A 21,182-nucleotide genomic window follows, 5' to 3' on the forward strand; every position below is an offset into this window, starting at 1 on the left:
TACCAATAACCCATTTTCCAACATTTTTGGTGGCAGCGGTGGGATCCTGTACTTGTGTTCAGTATCGCGTTACAGTTTTAGGTAAAACAAATTAAAAATCCTTTAAATTGCCTTAGTGCAAAAAAATGTTTTTTTAATTTTTACTTTTTTTTTTTTTAATTAATTTGGATTAATTTCAATTATTGAATTTTTGTAATTTTTCTAAATTCTTGTTTCCAATTTTTGCAAAAAGTTTTTGTTGACACAAAACCAGGGAACCATGGAGCTTGATCTGGCTAGCCTACCCACACTGACAGTAGTCCAGCTTAGGGGGTTGTGTTCTGAAAGAGGGTTGTCTGCAACCACTGATCTCAGGAAGCAAATCCTGATCAAATCCCTGACAGCATGGGCTGAGGCCCAAGAGGTAGACTCAGAGGAAGCTCCAGAGGAGGGAGAAAAAGGGGAGGATGCTAGCTCTAACCACTCAGGGGAGGGAAGGCATCTGAGCCTAAGTGAGGATGAGGAAGAACGGTCCTCAGTAAATACAGTCACTAGGGGCAGACCCAAAGCTAGTGGTGGGAAGAGGGTCCTTTCAGGAGGAGAGAACCCATCCATCAGAGAAAGAGAGCTGGAGGCCCAGCTAGCATACATAACTTTGGAAGCAGACAAGCTGGCCCTAGAAAAGAAAAAGTGGGCAAACAAGGAGAAAAGAGATGGTGGCAGCGATAAAGAAGCTGAGGTGTCCCTGGGTGGGGGGTTTTCCCCCAGATTACCCAAAGGGGTGGTTCCTGCCTATGTAGAGGGGGATGATATAGATAAGTGGCTTGGGGCCTTTGAGAGAGCCCTCCAGATGAGGAGAGTCAAGCCTCAGTACTGGGGTTCACTTCTTTGGGAGTTAGCTCCCAACTCTGGGAGGGATAGGCTCCTAACCATGAGTGGGGAGGATGCAGACTCATACCCCAGTATGAAGAGTTGCTTGACTAAAAAGTTTGGTCTGACCCCAGAGCAGTATAGGCTCAAGTTTAGGGACACCCAAAAGACAAGCACCCAGTCCTGGGTGGACTTTGTGGACATTTCTGTAAAGGCACTGGAGGGCTGGATACAGGGCAACAAGGTAAGTACCTTTGAGGGGCTGTACAATTTGATTATGAGGGAGCACCTTCTAACCAATTGTGTCCAAGAGAAGCTCCGCCAGTATCTAGTTGACTCTAGGTTGACCAACCCCAGGGAGCTGGGGGAGGCAGCAGATGACTGGTTAAGAACTAGGTTTAACCAGAAACCCCCAGGGGGTGATCAGAAAAAGGGAGGACATGGTTCTTCTCAGGGGAAGAACCAAGGGAAAGATGATAAAAAGCCCAAGGAGTCCTCACAAGAGTCCCCAAAAACTTCTCAGGGAGGGGGAGCCCCGAGCCATTTCACTTTTAAAGGGAAAGGGTATCAGGGAAAGAATTATGATCCTGCTAAAGCAGGAAAGTTTCAGGAGCTTGCTAAGGCCGGCAAGTGTTTTGAGTGTCATCAACCTGGACATAAAAGAGGAGATGCTATCTGCTCCACGAAGCCCCCCACTAGTGGGCAATCCCAGGGGATTGCTAGTTTAGGGTTGGGGGTGGAAGTTGGCCCAGGGCTGGAATCAGGGTACACCGAGGTCACCTTAGTATCCGTGGGTGGGGTGGACATTGCAACTATGGCTACCTTACCTCCCATCATGGAGAGGTATAGGCAGAGGCCTAAAGTCAATGGGACTGAGGTGGAAGCTCTGAGAGATACAGGAGCCAGTGTGACAATGGTCACAGAGAAGCTGGTTTCTCCAGAACAGGTCTTACCTGGTGTCTTCCACCAGGTGACTTATGCAGATAGCAGAACCAAACTCCATCCCATGGCCATGGTGAGTCTGGAATGGGGAGGTGTGACTGGCCCTAAGAAGGTAGCTGTAGCTCCTGCCCTCCCAGTAGAGTGTCTGCTGGGAAATGATCTTTTAGCATCTGAATGGTCAGAAGTGGAGAGAAGGGTCCATGCACAGATGCTGGACCTCCCTGAATGGGTGTGTGCTGTGACCAGGTCATAGGCGGCACAACAGGGAAGTGCTGGACACTTGGACCCTGGAACAATGGGCCAAGCCTCCAAGAAGAAGAGAAAGGGCACTGGGTCTGGCTTGCCAGCCCCTACAAGTACAGAGTGTCAGGAAGAATCCAACCCTGAGGGGGAGGATCTGAACTCTGAGGGAGGGACACTTCCCCTGCAAGCTCTGCCTGACTTGGCAGAACTGCAAGGGGCAGGTGGGCCCACCAGAGAAGATTTGTGCCAGGGACAAAGAGAGTGTCCCACTCTTGAGGGCCTGAGGCAGACTGCTGCCAGGCAAGAACAAGGGGATACCAGTGGGACCCACAAGGTTTACTGGGAGGATGGAGTTCTCTACACTGAGGCAAGGGCCCTCAAACCAGGGGCTACTAGGAGAGTAGTGGTCCCCCAGAAGGATAGAGAATTCCTCCTTACCTTAAGCCATGATATCCCCTTAGCTGGACATTTGGGACAGACCAAGACCTGGAACAGGCAGGTCAACCATTTTTATTGGCCCCAAATGTCAGAAAAAGTCAAGGAGTTTTGCAGCTCCTGTGTCACCTGCCAAGCCAGTGGCAAGACAGGGGGCAAGTCAAAGGCTCCCTTGATACCACTGCCAGTGGTTGGGACTCCCTTTGAGCGGGTGGGGATTGACATTGTTGGTCCCCTAGACCCACCAACTGCCTCAGGTAACAGGTACATTGTGGTGGTTGTGGACCATGCCACCAGGTACCCTGAGGCAATACCCCTCCGGACAGTCACTGCTCCCACAGTGGCTAGGGCCCTACTTGGTGTGTTCACCAGAGTGGGGTTCCCAAAGGAGGTGGTCTCAGATAGGGGCACAAACTTTATGTCAGCCTATCTGAAAGCCATGTGGGATGAGTGTGGTGTTACTTATAAGTTCACCACCCCCTACCATCCACAGACCAATGGTCTGGTGGAAAGATTTAATAAGACCCTGAAGGGCATGATCATGGGTTTGTCTGACAAACTCAGGAGGAGATGGGATGTCCTCCTCCCATGCCTGCTGTTTGCCTACAGAGAGGTGCCACAGAAGGGGGTTGGATTCAGCCCCTTTGAGTTACTGTTTGGGCACCCTGTAAGAGGCCCATTGTGCTTGGTGAGAGAGTCTTGGGAAAAGCCTCTCAAAGAGTCCAAGGAGAATGTGCTAGATTATGTGCTGGGCCTGCGGTCACGCATGGCTGAGTACATGAAGAAGACAAGCAGAAACCTGGAGGCCAGCCAGGAGCTCATGAAGCTCTGGCATGATCAGAAGGCTACCATGCCTGAGTATCACCCAGGACAGCTGGTGTGGGTTTTGGAGCCCATGGCTCCTAGGGCACTTCAGGCCAAATGGACTGGGCCCTATCCAATTCTGGAGAAAAAAGGTGAGGTCACCTACTTGGTGGACCTTGGCACCCCCAGGAATCCTCACAGGATCCTGCATGTTAACATGATGAAACCCCACCAGGACAGGGCAGACATGACCATGCTGATGGTCACTGATGAAGGGAAGGAGGAGGAGGGTGAACCTCTACCAGACCTCCTGTCCTCAAAGGCACAAGATGGGTCAGTGGAGGGAGTGGTACTCTCTCCCAAATTGACAGATCAGCAACAAAAAGACTGCAAACAAGTTTTGGGACAGTTTGCTAGTCTGTTCTCCCTGACCCCTGGACTCACCAATTGGTGTGTCCATGATGTTGACACTGGTGACAGCTTGCCTGTCAAGAACAAGCTGTACAGGCTGTCTGACCAGGTCAAGGCCAACATCAAAGCTGAAGTGGCTAAGATGTTGGAGCTCAAGGTAATTGAGCCCTCTGATAGTCCTTGGTGCAGTCCAGTGGTACTGGTGCCCAAACCTAATCCCCAAGGTGGGAAGAAAGAATTGAGATTTTGTGTGGACTACAGAGGTCTAAACGCAGTCACTAGGACTGATGCTCACCCCATACCTAGAGCTGATGAGCTCATTGACAGGTTGGGGGCTGCCAAATTCCTGACCACATTTGATCTGACCTCAGGATATTGGCAGATTGCCTTAAGTCCAGGAGCTAAGGAGAGGTCAGCATTTTCCACACCAGAGGGCCACTTTCAGTTCAAGGTGATGCCCTTTGGCATGAAAAATGCTCCTGCCACCTTCCAACGGTTGGTGAATAGAGTCCTATCTGGGTTGGAATATTTCAGTGCAGCTTATCTGGATGATATAGCTGTATTTAGTTCCACCTGGAAGGACCACCTGGTCCACCTGAAGGAAGTGCTTCAGGCCCTGCTTCAAGCAGGCCTGACTATCAAGGCAAGCAAGTGCCAGATAGGGCAGAGCTCACCTTGTTGGTGGAGGCCATGTACAACCTCTCCAGCCCAAGATCCAGACTATCCTGGATTGGGAGGCTCCTAAAACCCAGACTCAGGTCAGGGCCTTTCTTGGCCTGACTGGGTACTACAGGAAGTTTGTTCAGAATTTTGGGACCATAGTGGCCCCTCTGACTGAGCTTACCTCCAAGAAACAGCCCAAGAAGGTCATTTGGACCCCAGAGTGTCAGAAAGCTTTTGACACCCTAAAACAGGCTATGTGTTCAGCACCAGTGTTACTGGCCCCTGACTATAGCAAGGAGTTTATAGTGCAAACAGATGCTTCAGAGGAAGGGATTGGGGCAGTGTTAGCACAAGTTAATGAAGAGGGCCAAGATCAACCAGTTGCCTTCATCAGCAGGCGACTACTCCCCAGAGAGAAAAAATGGAGTGCCATTGAGAGGGAGGCCTTTGCTGTGGTCTGGTCCCTGAAGAAGTTGAGGCCTTACTTGTTTGGCACTCACTTCCGTGTACAAACTGACCACAGACCTCTCAGATGGTTGATGCAGATGAGGGGGGAGAACCCAAAACTGTTAAGGTGGTCCATTTCCCTACAGGGGATGGACTTCACAGTGGAGCACAGACCTGGGACTGCCCATGCCAATGCAGATGGCCTTTCCAGGTTTTTCCACTTAGCTGATGAGGACTACCAGGGTGTAGGTTAGTACCCATCACCTTTCATCTGGGAGGGGCAGTGTAGGAAATTCCTCCTTTTTGCCTTGGTCACCCCCACACTTTTTGGACAGGTACTGGTGGTTACTGACTCTTGGCTGTGCCCTGGGTACTGCTTACAAGTCCCAGGGCCAGTGCTCTGTGTAAAATGGATATGCAAATTAGGCTAATTATAATTGGCTAAGTTAACCTACCTATAAGTCCCTAGTATATGGTAGGGCATGTAGGTTTAGGGACCACAGCATAGGCGGTGCACACCTAGGTGCACTGCTGAGGTGCCCAGTGTCATTTTAAAGGCAGGCCTGCCTTGCTGGCTGCTTTTAAATTAAAGTTATATGCAAATTCGACTTTGGAATTAAAAGTAGTTCCAAAGTCTTAAACTACCTTATATTTACATATAAGTCACCCCTAAGGTGTGCCCTGTGTGCCCCTAGGGCTGGGTGCCATGTAACTATAAGCAGGGACTTTATAAAAATAGATTTATAAACCCTGGTGAGGTAAAAACAGCCAAATTCGTTTTTCCCTCATTGAAGTAAATGGCCTTCATAGGCTAGAATGGGGAGACTTTATTTTAAATTTTAAAGTCTCCTTAAATGTTGCATACCAAGAATTTGGTATCAAATTAATTGTTGTAATAAATCCCACATTTTCCAGTTGTTGGATTTAATATAACTTGTTCAGGTAAAAAGTTTTAGACTTTACCTAAAAAGTTGCCAATTTCAGCCCTGCATTGTTTTTGCTGCTGTGCTTTGATTGGCCAGCCTGCAGCAGCTTAGCCAAGCTGCCTCGATGAGGTGTGAAGTGGCCTGGCTTCACACAAAGGAATGTGCTTGTGGGAGAGAATCTCCCCTCAGCAGATGGTGAGGCAGGAAGGGGGAGGGCTGCCAAACTGGTCTTCAAAGGCAGAGAAGGACATTTGGAGCACCCAGCAACACCCCCACATCCTGCAACCCCAGACAACTAGGTGCCCCCTTGATTAGATTAGGAGAGGGCAGGAGAGGGGTGTGTTTATGATTTTTAGCCACACCAGTGGGTGGGCTCAGCCAGATGTAATCTCCAAAAATCAGATTCAGCCATGTTGGATTTTTAGAGACTGTTGCCTTCTGGGATGGATTTTTGCCACACTTCCCAGGAAGTGGTCATCACAGGGGGACGACCCTGTACCTGATTGGAGAACCAGGACCCCCCTGCTTTTCACCCAGGAGCAAGGATAAAACTGGCAGACCTGCACCCACACCTCAGATCCCTGCCAGATTTCAACAAGAAAAGAACTAAAGGAGAAGAAGGACTGCCCTGCTGGACCCCTGGCCTGCACCTGGAACCTGCACTCAGAAGGACTGCACCAGCTGCACACTTGGGCTTCACCACAAGAAGGACTTTGCCTGGCTTCAACTGGCTCAAGGAGGGACTCCCTGTTTGCTACAGGTGAAAAATTGCTATCCAGAGTCCCCTGCACCAACTCCTGAAGAAAGTGACCAGCTGACCACTGTCTTGTGGCCAAAAAGGAGTTTGCGCCAGGAGCATTCTGGGAGTTGTAGTCCGCACCCCCCAAGGACCATCACAGAACTTCTGGACCCTTGGGGTGAGCTGTGGACCCCAAAAGAACCTTAAAAGAACATCTGGGTGAAGCCCCAGAAGTTTGGAGAAGATTTGAGAATTTTTGTAAAAAAGCTCCGGAGAGGGACCGACCCGCCGCGGAAATTCTAGCCGGCTTGCCTCAACCGCAACCCGGCCTGACTTGGTGGTTCGTCCCGGTACAGAAAAATCTCCGAAAAAGAGACTAAGTCCGAAGGTAAAAAGTTGACCGGGACCTCCCAGCCATCGTATCCGAGAAGGGCTCCACGGACGTCAGATCAAGATCCAGGTTTACCCCGGTCGAAGGATTTTCACCTCGAAAAAAAGACTAAGTTCGAAGGTAAAAATCTCCACCGAGGAATCCAGCATCGCGTATCCGGACAAGGGCTCCAGGAGGTCGGATTCGACTGGCAGGTTCGTCCCGCGGAAGAAAATCTTCAAAATAAAGACTAAGGGGGTCATTCTAACTCTGACGGGCGGCGGAGGCCGCCCGCCAGAGTTCCCCCCTCCAGAACACCGCTCCGCGGTCATAAGACCGCTGCGGTGATTCTGGGTTTCCCACTGGGCTGGCGGGCGACCGCCAAAAGGCCGCCCGCCAGCCCAGTGGGAAACACCCTTCCCACGAGGAAGCCGGCTCCGAATGGAGCCGGCGGAGTGGGAAGGTGCGACGGGTGCAGTGGCACCCGTCGCGAATTTCACTGTCTGCAATGCAGACAGTGAAATTCAAAGTGGGGCCCCCAGGGGCCCCACAACACCCCATACCGCCATCCTGTTCCTGGAGGGCAAACCGCCAGGAACAGGATGGCGGTATGGGGTGTCTGAATCCCCATGGCGGCGCAGCGAGCTGCGCTGCCATGGAGGATTCAGAAGGGCAGCGGAAAACCGGCGGGAGACCACCGGTTTTCCTCTTCTGACCGCGGCCAAACCGCCGCGGTCAGAATGCCCTGCGGGGCACCGCCAGCCTGTTGGCGGTGCTCCCGCCGACCCTGGGCCCGGCGGTCTAGTACCGCCGGGGTCAGAATCACCCCCTAAGTCAGAAGGTAACTTTTTAACCGCGGCCTCCCGCGACTTGTAGCCGAGCAGGGATCCATCGCGGTCGGCCTGAAACTTTGACTTTGCCCCGGTCGAGGTGCAACCAGATGACCCGATTGGCGCTTTTTGTTTCTAAGCGCTAGAAAAATAATCATTTTTTTAAAATTCATATCTCCGGTTCCCTTTATCAGATTTTATTCGTTTTTGTGTCATTTTAAAGATAAAAATATAAACTATTTTTATAAATTGGTTTTGGATTTTTAAACTGTTTCCTGTGTTTTATTTAATTACTGTTTTGTGATATTTGAATGCTTTACACACTGTCTCCTAAGTTAAGCCTTGACGCTCGTTGCCAAGCTACCAAGGGTTGAGCTGGGATTAATTTACTGAGACCTAACTGTACCTAAGTGGAGGTTGGTGGCTTGTTGCTAGGTGTAGGTACCTACCTGCCCTTACCAATAACCCATTTTCCAACAAATACTAATTATCACATTTGGACAATTCCTGCTGCAGCAAGAAGACAACAGTGTAAATCTTTCCGCAAACTCTGCCGATCACTGGTAACACAAATTTGGGGGGGGGGGGAGCAGTGAGATTTCAAATAAAGTAGATCTTGGGAACCCTCTAGAGACTGGGCAATGCATGTGGAAGAAACATTTTCTGCTGTCGGGATGCAGAAAGAACCCCCAAATCGAGCAGTGAGATTTCAAATAAAATAGATCTTGGGAACCCTCTACAGACTGGACTGGGCAATGCATGTGGAAGAAACATTTTCTACTGTCAGGAAGCAGAAAGAGCCCCCCACATCTTGTCAGTCGAATAAAACCGAATAACCGTATGCACTGTGACATGAAGAATCTCCACAAAGAGGAACACCCTGCCAAAGGGTGTTGATGCTCTGCCTGTGGCAAGATGAATCATTATGTAAAGCTGTGTCAGTCAACTGACGCCGGTCCAAGAGAAACACTACATGCTGTGAGGTGGCTCAAACAATGATGGGGGGGTCATAACGATACCTCAATATGCTCTTCCCAAAAAAGTCTGAAGATAAGGAGGAGATACACACTATCTTTCTCATGCTCAGTGGTGCCTAGAAGAAAAAACATCCTGACTTGCTGAATAAAAACAGAAGGAATTGGGGAAGATACACTCATTGACAGTACAGATACTGTCAAAGACATTATGACTGAGGAATACAAAACCCTTCAACCCTAGCCGAAGCAGCATGTCACAAAGACTAGCCTCTGTGCTTTTAAAGAAATTAATACTATTCAACTAACACAATTATTAATGGAAACTGAAGTAAAGCACTTTATCACTGTAATAAGCACAGACACCCTCCTAAGAAGGCGCAAGCCCAATGAATAGTTTGTGCTCAGTTTCACCTGTGTTGTAGAAGAAAAACAAACAGAGGTTCAGGCCCTACACAAGAGAATGGCCTGCAAGAAAGCCAAGACAGCAAGGCTACATATTGCTCAGTCTCGGTAGTCAATAGCTTTCCAATAATGGCGTATTCAGTTTCTTGGCCAACCCAAAGTGAAGAAGAGCTGTAGTAGTTAGAGAAAATGACCAGCAGTAACTTTACCATCTTTTTCTACATTGGACTCAGTAATTACAAACTGTTTTATGTTGGAATCTCATCAGCGTGCAAAAATATTACAAAAGGAAATCAGTGAATTATAACTCAACTTTCCTGATGACTCGGTGTCAGCAAATCTACCCTGATGTGTGCCTGAAAACAGAATCAACACACTGCATGACTTCGTTGTGCCTTGCAGAGATTGCAAGAAAGGATAGGACTCCTGTTATACCAAGAGAAGTGATCATTCTTAAAACCCCATCATCAATTCTTCTGTTATATGGTCTCTGTTCCTGTTGTTACTGTTGATGCCTGAATATGTCAGGTGTGAAATTGGCTGGTCAGTGAAATGCAGCAGAACTCTAGAATTTCCTTGAGAGACTCACACACTACAGTGGTTTATACCAATGGCCACCAGGACTGACTCACTGCAGGAGCTCTTGAAGCAACAGAGTGAATGGGTGTGGTGAAATTTAATTACAAAACTTCCAAGAACCAAAGATGCCAGACTATGACACATCTGAACTTGAAAAACAACACTAAGTTGGTTGTGGATACCAGCCCTTTATCACTATAGGTGAGCAAGGAATAACACCCACCACCTGTCTATAACTGTCGAACTATGATTATCATGGAGCTGTGATATTGCACATTGAGAATAAAACAATGGCATACCGTGACAAGCCACCACTTTAACTTGTAACTCTACTGACACCCTTTGAGCGTGGCCGTGGACCACAAACACCTTTTGCCATTTTTTCACGGGGAGGGGCAATACTGCCTGCTTCCTATTGAAAAATGTATCCTTAATTCGATAAGTACCTTTTCCAGTAGAGTACAAAAGTACATTTCCTCCAGCTAGTGTGCCAGCTCCTGTATCTGTGGGCATGTCTCTCAAAACCATTAGAGGTTGGCCAATATTGTTATCTGCAGGCTGTGATACTATGTGGCGTGATCCACAAATTGAATATGTGCTACTGATACCTATTAATGTTTATTATTTGTTTTATTATCTCTGGTAGGGAAGGGTCGCCATGTAACAGGAAGGTGAGGAATGGCCTCTTTAAGGTTGGTCTCAGTGACAGCAGGGCTGTCACCTGGTTATATCTGTTGTTCTAGGGGTTGCACCGCAAACTAGAGAATTATGGGCCAGGTGTACAAAGCCTGCTTGCTGTCGCAAATCGCCTATTCACAGAATCGGGGCATCTGTGACCGCAAAAGTGCTTTTTGAAATGTACAAACACCAAATTGAGATTCAGTAACTTGTTACTGAATCGCAATTTGGGTTTGGGAATAAATACCGATTTTGTATTTGGAAGGGCGTCCATTTCAAATACCGAATTGCTATGGTATAGACACTGTTTTGCAACCCGATTCCGGTCACATATCAGTAATGCTTTACTACCTCCCAAGAGAAGGTGGTAACCCATTCATAAACGGGAAGGGATACCTTTTTGAACTCTTCACCTTTGAGAATGATAAAAAAATATTTTATACGAGCAGGCAGTGGTCCAGGTGACTCACTGCCCGTTCTTAAAAAATGTAACTTAAAAGTTCTATTTTCTTTTTTTTAAACTCATAATTTTTTTTTTTTTAAGGAAAATGGCCTGGATTAAAAAAAAAAAAAGACGGCTTTGTTTAAGAGCAATCACAGGAATGGTGGTCTACTGAACCGATCAGGCCACCATCCCTGTGATGGCTGCGATTCCTAATTGGTCACAAATTGCGACGTAACTCATTACATTTCCTAATTGTGAGTCAGAGATAACACGGTGCCTTTCAGTCAGCAATAATCCGCCATTGTTTAAATGAATTGAGATCACCATTGGTTGAGGGATAGACGGGACATGAGAGGCTCTTGTTAAGTGTGTTTCCTTTACGGTTGTAGACACCTCAACGGAAAAGAAGAGTTCCCTGCTGCTGGCCTGTGTCCCCGCGGTGCACCTAGCAACACAAAACCATTGTTATGTTTTTTGTTTTCAGAGGCAACTATCTGTTCAACCAGACCTCGTGGAGCATCTGCAAAGCCCCTGAAAACATCGTCCTTTGGAACATTGTCCTATTTTCGGTTCTCCTGAGCGTCGGCACCATTGAAGCTGTTCTGTGCATTACGCAGATGATCAATGGACTCCTGGGCTGCCTGTGTGGCACGTGCATGAGAAAAAGAAGGGTCAGTTTTTCAAAACAGTGCGAATCAATTTGTCTTTTGCTAGTTTCTCCCTAACATGCCGGTGCACCAGGAAACAGTAATATACTAAACCGGAAGATGTGAGACTAAGTAATCTGCGAGATATCTTTATTCTTAAAAATACATGATGTGCTCTGATTCGACAAGAATCATTTGCAGACCTAGAGATGTAGTAAAGCCTTCCTTCTAAAGATACACTCAACGTAATCCGATGAGCTGAAACTTTCCATCTGCCACAAATGAAGGTGTTTCATCTCTGCCCCCTCGTCCCACAAATTACCTTTGCTTACAGTGGGAGGAGCTGTTGTGCTAGAACAGTTCATAGTGCCTTTAGCTATAGCGTCCCACCTGAGCCGTGCAGAAAATATTTCTGCCCTTTGGCAGAATAACTGTTTTGTCTTCCTACAGCATGGGAAGCAGGGCAGCTTTTAATGTAACAGTGCTCCAGTGTCTCTCAATACATCTCATGGTATTACCTCTCAAATCCCTGTCACAGCACCACCTGCCAATGCTCCAGTGTCTCTAATGTAAACACCTTACAATATATGACAAGGGGATACTCTCCCACATCTCTTGACAGGGACACCTCCCAAAGCAGTGCTTTCTAAGACTCCATGAGGCACCCCTATAAGGAGCAGATCAATGCCACCACGGTATCCCCAACATTAACACGTTCCAAGCAACATATGCTCACAGAAACAACCACTGTCACTTTTACATTAACACTCCCACTATTCGTCTGATGCTAATAAATAAAGACCTCAGGTCTAACTTAGACTTCAGTTTTTAAAGTTAGACTTCAGCTCTAACTTAGGACCTGATTAGATATTGGTGGAGCGGTAATAGATATCCTGTCCCCCAAAATCTAAATCCCTTTATATCCAATGGGATTTAGATTTCGTCGGACAGGATATCCATCAACACTGTGACAGAGTAAGCCTTCTGTCAATCAAGCTTTAGACTTCAGGTCTAACTTAGATTTCAGGTCTAAAGTTAGACTTCAGGTCTAAGTTTACTTTTGTGAATCGGGCCCTCAGTCTTGGCTCAGCCTGTAGACTATTCATCTTTCACCTGATTGGGCGCATTCTTTTACCTCTACTTCAATATTTAAATTGAACTACATGAGAAACTACTTGAACTACAGCCCTTGCTATGCGCTCCTACTGTCTCCCTTTTGTGTATCTCACTCTATTGTTCTAACCTTGTACTCCTTCCCACATTAAACCCAGAAATATTCGTTTTTCCAGTGCTTGATCTTTTTGTCTTCTATTGCACGATGGTTATTACAATCTTGAATTCTTTACTTACTCGCTTCATTATTGCCCTAGTTGTCTGGGTTTTCGGTAAACCTTTTCAGTCTCCTATTTCATCATGATCATTATAATCTCGAATTTTAAATGCATTTTCATATTTCATGAGCACAGTGCGAATATGCCTGTACACTAATGGTTTATCTCATCCAGTGGATTGCCAAGAGGCCCAGATAACTCATCAAATGAATGCAGGAACAGATACCACGGCTTTACAGCCCTCTTTCTGCACTCAATTGATGCACTTTAAGTGATGTTTCATGAGAATTCAGACAACAAATATCTTGCTGACTGTGTTTTTACTTTCTGTGTATCTCTGGGATATTTACGAAAACAATGTTGTTTTGTTTCCTCCTAGGCTGGTGTTGCTTCAATGTAGAAGAATGCCTCAAAGATTTCAAATGCATGAATGGACATTCATATTCAAAGTGCAGAATGAGATAGCCCACTTCAACGCAATAATTGTGATAGTGAACAAAGTTTAATAGGATGAAAAGTTGGTGAACAATATGGCATACCAATTCAACTTCTATATTGACATCTATTTTCTTTCGACCATATTTTCTGTTTGTATCACTAAGTGTCTCCCTGCACAAGAACACTGAAGAGTGGATTAGTAATGGTGTCAACATTCACTGTTTTGCTTATTGTGAATTAACTAACACATTTGCATACTTTTTATTCTAGAGTGAACTGACAGCACATCTGCTAGTGGCTTTAGGGGTGTACATATAACATCCCCATGTATGTTTTCATATTAGTTTTATCTGTAACTACACAACAATGAATAGCAAAGATGTATCACTATTAAGGGATATATGCTGAAAATAAAGATTGTAACTTTTAAGGACACATTGATTGCAACAGATTCAGAACTTTCGAAGTGTGTTTCAAAAGTGATTACAAATATCCACCAGTCTCTTATCTTGCACTTTTCCACAATTTCTGTCATTGCATCCTATCAATTAGGAAATTGCCTTGGAACTCACTGATGCATCTCAAGGCTTCTCAGACTCATACCTTTAATATTCAGTACACCTGGTGCTGTTCACTTCAGAGTACAGCTTGACCATTCCAACTCATAATTTGCTTGGAACCGACTGCACACACTTGGTGTTACCTGTACAATTTGTGTAGGTATTTTCTGTTTAATTTATCAATATGATTCTTGTTTTATGTACTTGAATTAATCTTGTTTTTAATTCCAAACAAATGTATAATGCATTTTGAGAAACTCTTTTCTTCATTGAAGGTCCATTGGTTATTATATTCTTATCAAGATTTTCTTCCTCTAATGAAATAGCAACATTAAGTATTCATATCAGTGTTATATCTATTAATCGAAAACCTTGCAGACAATTTAGTCCCTTTGGTTGTGTAATATATGGTCCATTCGCTAAGGCACTAGCAACCCATACAGTTGATTCTTGACTCCTCTCTGCATTCTGACATTATGAGAAAGTCTTATTTTCTCATGGAGGTTGCTGTCAGCACCTCCTGTGCCCTTTCTAAAGAATAAGATCAGGAGTGGTGAAGTCTTTCTTTATTGTTTGTTCATAACAAGGGAAGTAAATTTCGATGTTCTTGCATCCCCATTATGTGTAGGTGATCGAATGACTGTTGCATTGTTTAAATCTGTTTGTACGGTCTCCTCACTGTGGTAAGTTTGAAATTGTTTCTAGGATATGAAATCTCAGCTGATTAATTTGTGAAATTTCTCCTTAAAGTATCTTGTTACTGGGCTTTTAGTGTTATAAATTTGATATGTTGGTTCAAATTTCTGTTCAGCGCAGTTTTGGCTTGTGGTCTGTTCAACCCATATAAGCCCATATTTACTAGACTTTATTTGTTCACTCTTGCAACTCAACACAATTTAGCACTGCACAAATGGTACTTTGAAATGGAAAGTAAATTGACACTATTAGAGAAATTTACAAATCTTTTGCACTGGGTTTGCATCACAAAGGCGACGCAGACCTGTGCAAAATGTTTTTTGTTGAATTGACATTCCAGAGCAAAACGCATCTATAGCTATATTATATCTTTTATAGTAGTACTTTGAAATCATAGTCCTCATTACTTTTGGGAGTATTTTCTTTGGGAAGACAGGAATTATTATGATGTTGGTGCTAATAAAGTCATTTTGTAACTATATTTCTTTAAATCATTTGTTGATAGTGAAAGTGCACTTTATGTTATAAGTGTACTGACTTACATTTGTGAACAGTCAAACTGTGCAAGAGATAGTATGTGTAGATTACATTTAGAACTACCCACTCAACAACTTCAGATAGCGAACAAGTGTGGAATTAACATTGTTGGAAATCTGCTACTTCTGAAGTATGAACTAACCAAAGGTGTCGCACATTAAAAACATGTTTCTTGATCCCAAGGAGTCTACTTATGATGAACCTTTGGACAGTGTTGGGTAACATTTATTGCAATGTTTGCAGTCAAAATAGGCTACTTAAATCTTTCAAATTATGAGTGCAAATGTTTATAGAAACCCAATCTCCATAATTATCTACTTGAGGTAGGTGCTTCACACCAGTGAGAAGAAGAATTGATTATAACTAGATGTTTTAGAACTAGATGTTGATTGTCTACATTGAACTTTGAGATTAGAGCGTTACACCCATTATTAGTAGAGATGGTTGATGGTTGAGACCAAAAATTAAGCTCACAGAAATCAAGGTTTTCCAAGCAAGACCTCATGAACGTGTTTTAAGTTCATTAGGAGTGATGCCAAACTAGCATTAATGTGTCAAGCAGAGTTGTCAGCAAAGATTACTAAGGCTCTTTTTTCCAACAGCAAGATGCTGAAATTCTTTAATGTTTTCTCTTTTTTATTTTGTTATTTGGACCTGGTTTCGTCCCCTTGAGAGTAGCACCACAGTGTATGCCAAATCTGAGGGGGGATACATGGGCATGTGGGATTGCAGGCTCTTATCTGCCTCTGCAACTCTAGCTGAGGGACAACGTGCCTATACAATTTCATGTCGTGACATGAAGCTGGAGTAGAGCTGGAGCTGGCAGGACAGGAGCAAAGCAGGAGCGAGAAATCTAACAGCAGGGGCAAGGTTGAGGAGTTATGCCAAAGTGTTGCACTGATTAGTGTCTATTTATATACCGGTCGAACAAGAGCCACCTGACCTTTCTTTTAATATATTCAGGGCCTGGTATCTGTAAAACACTACCAACTGCTCACATTATTTTATTACATTTTCTCAGGGTATGGCACCTCACTTTTTTGTGCTTCGCAGACCATGTCCTATGCTAGTGCTTCAGACAGGCAATAAAGCATTTTTGCCTCTGAAAGGAGGAAGAAGGACCTTCACAGGAGCAAGTCAGTTGCAGCGTCAGTCTGAGCTTCTGCCAGGACCAGATGATGGAACATCCCCATGAAGTGTGCCCCAACCTCTGTAACAACCGGCATCATGCTCCTCCTCCTGGGCTCATTATGTTCCTGGTGATGGTGCAACCACAAGCACCACCTCCTCCACCAGCCGTAAACCCATGAAAGTGATATAGCAGAAATCTTAGCGTTTTCCCTCATGTCACAGTGAACATCAATATGTGACAGTTTATGCTTTGTTAATATAAGTACTAATAGCACTAATGTAAAGTGGTGCACTGAAAGCCATAATAATGTGCATTCACTCTGGGTCAGCAGACAAAATCCATGTGGTATAACATTCTAACTTATGTTTGATTAATTAATTTGCCTTTATGTTATAGTTCATGATGTAAACTAACAGTCTGTGTAAAGAAATGGCTCCCTGTTGCAGTTACCCCCCACTTTTTGCCTGATACTGATGCTGACTTGACTGAGAAGTGTGCTGGGACCCTGCTAACCAGGCCCCAGCACCAGTGTTCTTTCACCTAAAATGTACCATTGTCTCCACAATTGGCACAACCCTGGCACCCAGGTAAGTCCCTTGTAACTGGTACCCCTGGTACCAAGGGCCCTGATGCCAGGGAAGGTCTCTAAGGGCTGCAGCATGTCGTATGCCACCATAGGGACCCCTCACTCAGCACAGACACACTGCTTGCCAGCTTGTGTGTGCTGGTGGGGAGAAAATGACTAAGTCGACATGGCACTCCCCTCAGGGTGCCATGCCAACCTTACACTGCCTATGGCATATGTAAGTCACCCCTCTAACAGGCCTTACAGCCCTAAGGCAGGGTGCACTATACCACAGGTGAGGGCATAGGTGCATGAGCACTATGCCCCTACAGTGTCTAAGCATAACCTTAGACATTGTAAGTGCAGGGTAGCCATAAGAGTATATGGTCTGGGAGTCTGTCAAAAACGAACTCCACAGCTCCATAATGGCTACACTGAATACTGGGAAGTTTGGTATCAAACTTCTCAGAATAATAAACCCACACTGATGCCAGTGTTGGATTTATAAAAAAAATGCACACAGAGGGCATCTTAGAGATGCCCCCTGTATTTTACCCAATTGTTCAGTGCAGGACTGACTGGTCTGCGCCAGCCTGCTGCTGAGAGACGAGTTTCTGGCCCCATGTGGTGAGAGCCTTTGTGCTCTCTGAGGACAGAAACAAAGCCTGCTCTGGGTGGAGGTGCTTCACACCTCCCCCCTGCAGGAACTGTAACACCTAGCAGTGAGCCTCAAAGGCTCAGGCTTCGTGTTACAATGCCCCAGGGCACTCCAGCTAGTGGAGATGCCCGCCCCCTGGACACAGCCCCCACTTTTGGCGGCAAGTCTAGGAGAGATAATGAGAAAAACAAGGAGGAGTCACCCACCAGTCAGGACAGCCCCTAAGGTGTCCTGAGCTGAGGTGACCCCTGCCTTTAGAAATCCTCCATCTTGATTTTGGAGGATTCCCCCAATAGGAATAAGGATGTGCTCCCCTCCCCTCAGGGAGGAGGCACAAAGAGGGTGTAGCCACCCTCAAGGACAGTAGCCATTGGCTACTGCCCTCCCAGACCTAAACACACCCCTAAATTCAGTATTTAGGGGCTCCCCAGAACCTAGGAAAGTAGATTCCTGCAACCTAAGAAGAAGAGGACTGCTGAACTGAAAAACCTGCAGAGAAGACGGAGACACCAACTGCTTTGGCCCCAGCTCTACTGGCCTGTCTCCCCACTTCTAAAGACACTGCTCCAGCGATGCGTTCCCAGGGTCCAGCAACCTCTGAAGCCTCAGAGGACTACCCTGCATCTAGAAGGACCAAGAACTCCCGAGGACAGCGGCTCTGTTCCCCAAAGACTGCAACTTTGCAACAAAGAAGCAACTTTGAAACAACACACGTTTCCCGCCGGAAGCGTGAGACTTTGCACTCTGCACCCGACGCCCCCGGCTCGACTTGTGGAGAACAAACACCACAGGGAGGACTCCCCGGCGACTACGAGACAGTGAGTAGCCAGAGTTGACCCCCCTGAGCCCCCACAGCGACGCCTGCAGAGGGAATCCCGAGGCTCCCCCTGACCACGACTGCCTGCTTCAAAGACCCAACACCTGGTAAAGACTCTGCACCCGCAGCCCCCAGGACCTGAAGGATCCGACCTCCAGTGCAGGAGCGACCCCCAGGTGGCCCTCTCCCTTGCCCAGGTAGTTGCTACCCCAAGGAGCCCCCCCCCTTGCCTGCCTGCATCGCTGAAGAGACCCCTTGGTCTCCCATTGATTCCTATTGAGAACCCAACACTTGTTTGCACACTGCACCCGGCCGCCCCCGTGCTGCTGAGGGTGTACTTTCTGTGTGGACTTGTGTCCCCCCTGGTGCCCTACAAAACCCCCCTGGTCTGCCTTCTGAAGACGCGGGTACTTACCTGCTGGCAGACTGGAACCGGGGCACCCCCTTCTCCATTGAAGCCTATGAGTTTTGGGGACCACTTTGACCTCTGCACCTGACTGGCCCTGAGCTACCGGTGTGGTAACTTTGGGGTTGCTCTGAACCCCCAACGGTGGGCTACCTTGGACCCAAACTTGAACCCAGTAGGTGGTTTACTTACCTGCAAAAACTAACAAACACTTACCTCCCCCAGGAACTGTTGAAAATTGCAGTGTCTAGTTTTAAAATAGCTATATGTCATTTATGTGAAAACTGTATATGCTATTTTGCTAATTCAAAGTTCCTAAAGTACCTACCTGCAATACCTTTCATTTGAAGTATTACATGTAAATCTTGAACCTGTGGTTCTTAAAATAAACTAAGAAAATATATTTTTCTATACAAAAACCTATTGGCCTGGAATTGTCTTTGAGTTTCTGTGAGTTGCTGTAACATGAGCTGGTCTAACAGCTTATTAATTATGAATTTAAAGTGTAGATATGCTTTTGCGTGTTACCGTGATAGTGTTTAGTTTTTCTATTGTTTATTTGTCTGATCTTCTTTAGGAAGTTTAGGCAGCCTGTAATGGTTTTGTATCTTCATAGTCTTGCTTTGAGAATTATCTACGTTACTCTCAGCATTAATTTGTAATAAAGCCCTTTGAATTTGTTTCAGTTTGGAGACTTAATGGGTCGTATTGTGACTGAAATTACTTTGAGTTTATGCCAGGTGTCTTCACACCCTTACATGCTGGGTGAAAAGATCCATAGACCTCGCCATAGCATATACCCTGCAAGGGAGAATATGCTTCAGCAGATCTGGTAGCAGAGTAGTGGTTTTTCCCACAAGGGGGGAGGATAATTGCCATGCAATCTGCCCAGTCAAAATATGTCCACCCCAACTTCTGTCCCATGGCCCATTCCAAGGATTGGTGAAGTTCTAGGGTTGTTCCTCGCAGAACTGGATGTGTGAGTATTAATAGGGTTTGCACTTGCATTGCTTTGGCTTGAAGATAGAGGTAAAGTGTGAAGTATTTTGTGAGGTCTTTGCACTTGTGTGGTCGTGGTGCTAAATGCTCAGTTGCAGTTGTTGTTGTTGATGGGTCCACCATGGCCTAAGATCCCTGGGTAATGCACAAGTGTAGAAGAAACTTGGTTCATTTGTTGTCTGCAGTAAGGTGCTTGTTGTGAGACTTCGTTGACAGAGCCAGTAGTTTCTTTGAGTGAGTGTGGGTATGGTTGGTATTAAGTGAATCCTGAGTACATATGGAGATTCTGCATCAACTGGAGTGAGATTTGCTGGTCAAGTTTCATTCGCTGTGTAAATGTGAAATCTATAGTCGGAAAGTGTATTCTTTGAAGTATTTGGTTACCCTATCCTGTAGTAAGCAGACAGGTTATTGGTTTTTGCTCTCACTATTTTGCATTAGATTGCATGAAGAGTGAATGTGTGAGAAATTGTAAAGGACAATGGGTTGCTGTGGTGAGTAAGTTTGATGTAATTTTGTGTCGCGCTGGTATAGGTTGGTTGGTGTGAACCTGCACTTGTATTGGTGAACAATGCTGCATTGCTATTGGTTGGAACAGTGAAGAAAGGTATTGTGGGATTAAGGTTACTTCCTGATTCGAACAATACGTTTATTGAGATTTACTGAATTCGATTGAAAATCAAGTTTTTTAAAGCATTGAAATGGTGAGGAGATGTATTTATTCCAGTGAGAGAAAGTGTAGAGACTCCACGCGAAGGTACGCCAGGTCACTATGTTGCATCTGAAAACTGTCTTCATGCTTGCTGATGGCTTGAGCAAAGTAAAAGAAAAAGAAGGTGGAACTTTTAATATTAGTATTCTTGAGGGCCTGAGGCATGTACTGTGTGAGATAAAACTGCCTCCGAGACCTGTTCAATTTGAAGCACTTAGGGGCATATTTATACTCTGTTTGCGCCAAATGTACGTCAAAAATGTTTACGCACATTCGGCACAAACACTGCCCCATATTTAAACTTTGACACCCGACCCGCAGTCGTCAAAATTCCACCATGTGCGTCATTTTTTGGAAGCGGGAAACTGCCTTGCGTTAATGATATGCAAGGTAGGCGTTCCCTTCCAATAAATGACTTTAAGGCCTGTGCGCCTTATTTATACCACAGCGTCATTTTGGCGCACAGGAGGGGGTGGTACTTAAAAAACGGCGCATAGCCTGTTGTGTGCCGTTTTATAGCGCCTGGATCAGGGCAGGCGTTAAGGGATCTGTGGGCTCAGAAGGAGTCCAGATGTGCCCCCCCCTGTCCCCAGGGACACCCCCTGCCACCCTTGCCCACCCCTGGAGGACACCCATGGATGGGGGGACCCATCCCAGGGAAGTAAAGGTAAGTTCAGGTAAGTATTTTTTATCGTTTTTTTCAAGTGGCATAGGGGCCCCCCTACATGGCACTATGCCCAATGACCATGCCCAGGGGACAGAAGTCCCCTGAGCATGGCCATTGGGCAAGGGGGCATGACTCCTGCCTTTGCTAAGACAGGAGTCATTTCAATGGGGATTGTGTGTCAAAAAATGGCGCAAGTCCGGTATGAGGCATGATTTTTGCCTCAGACCTGACTTGCACCATTTTTTGACGCACAACCCCCATTTTCCCCTATGCCGGT

The 21,182-nt window shown here is 45.9% G+C and overlaps 1 protein-coding gene across 2 annotated transcripts in view; it reads left to right on the plus strand.

The window, feature by feature from the left end:
• Window positions 1–14,893, plus strand: part of LOC138248663 (transmembrane 4 L6 family member 4-like) — a 163,522-nt gene extending 148,629 nt beyond the window's left edge. For both annotated transcript variants that reach the window (XM_069202432.1, XM_069202434.1), the window contains exons 5-6: window positions 11,225–11,411; window positions 13,098–14,893. In XM_069202432.1, coding sequence (XP_069058533.1) covers window positions 11,225–11,411; window positions 13,098–13,118 — 208 coding nt within the window. In that variant the 3' untranslated portion in view covers window positions 13,119–14,893. The remainder of the gene's footprint in view (window positions 1–11,224; window positions 11,412–13,097) is intronic.
• The last annotated feature ends 6,289 nt before the right edge of the window (window positions 14,894–21,182 follow it).

The sequence above is a fragment of the Pleurodeles waltl genome, chromosome 8 (genome assembly GCF_031143425.1).
Source record: "Pleurodeles waltl isolate 20211129_DDA chromosome 8, aPleWal1.hap1.20221129, whole genome shotgun sequence".
NCBI classification, from domain to species: domain Eukaryota; kingdom Metazoa; phylum Chordata; class Amphibia; order Caudata; family Salamandridae; genus Pleurodeles; species Pleurodeles waltl.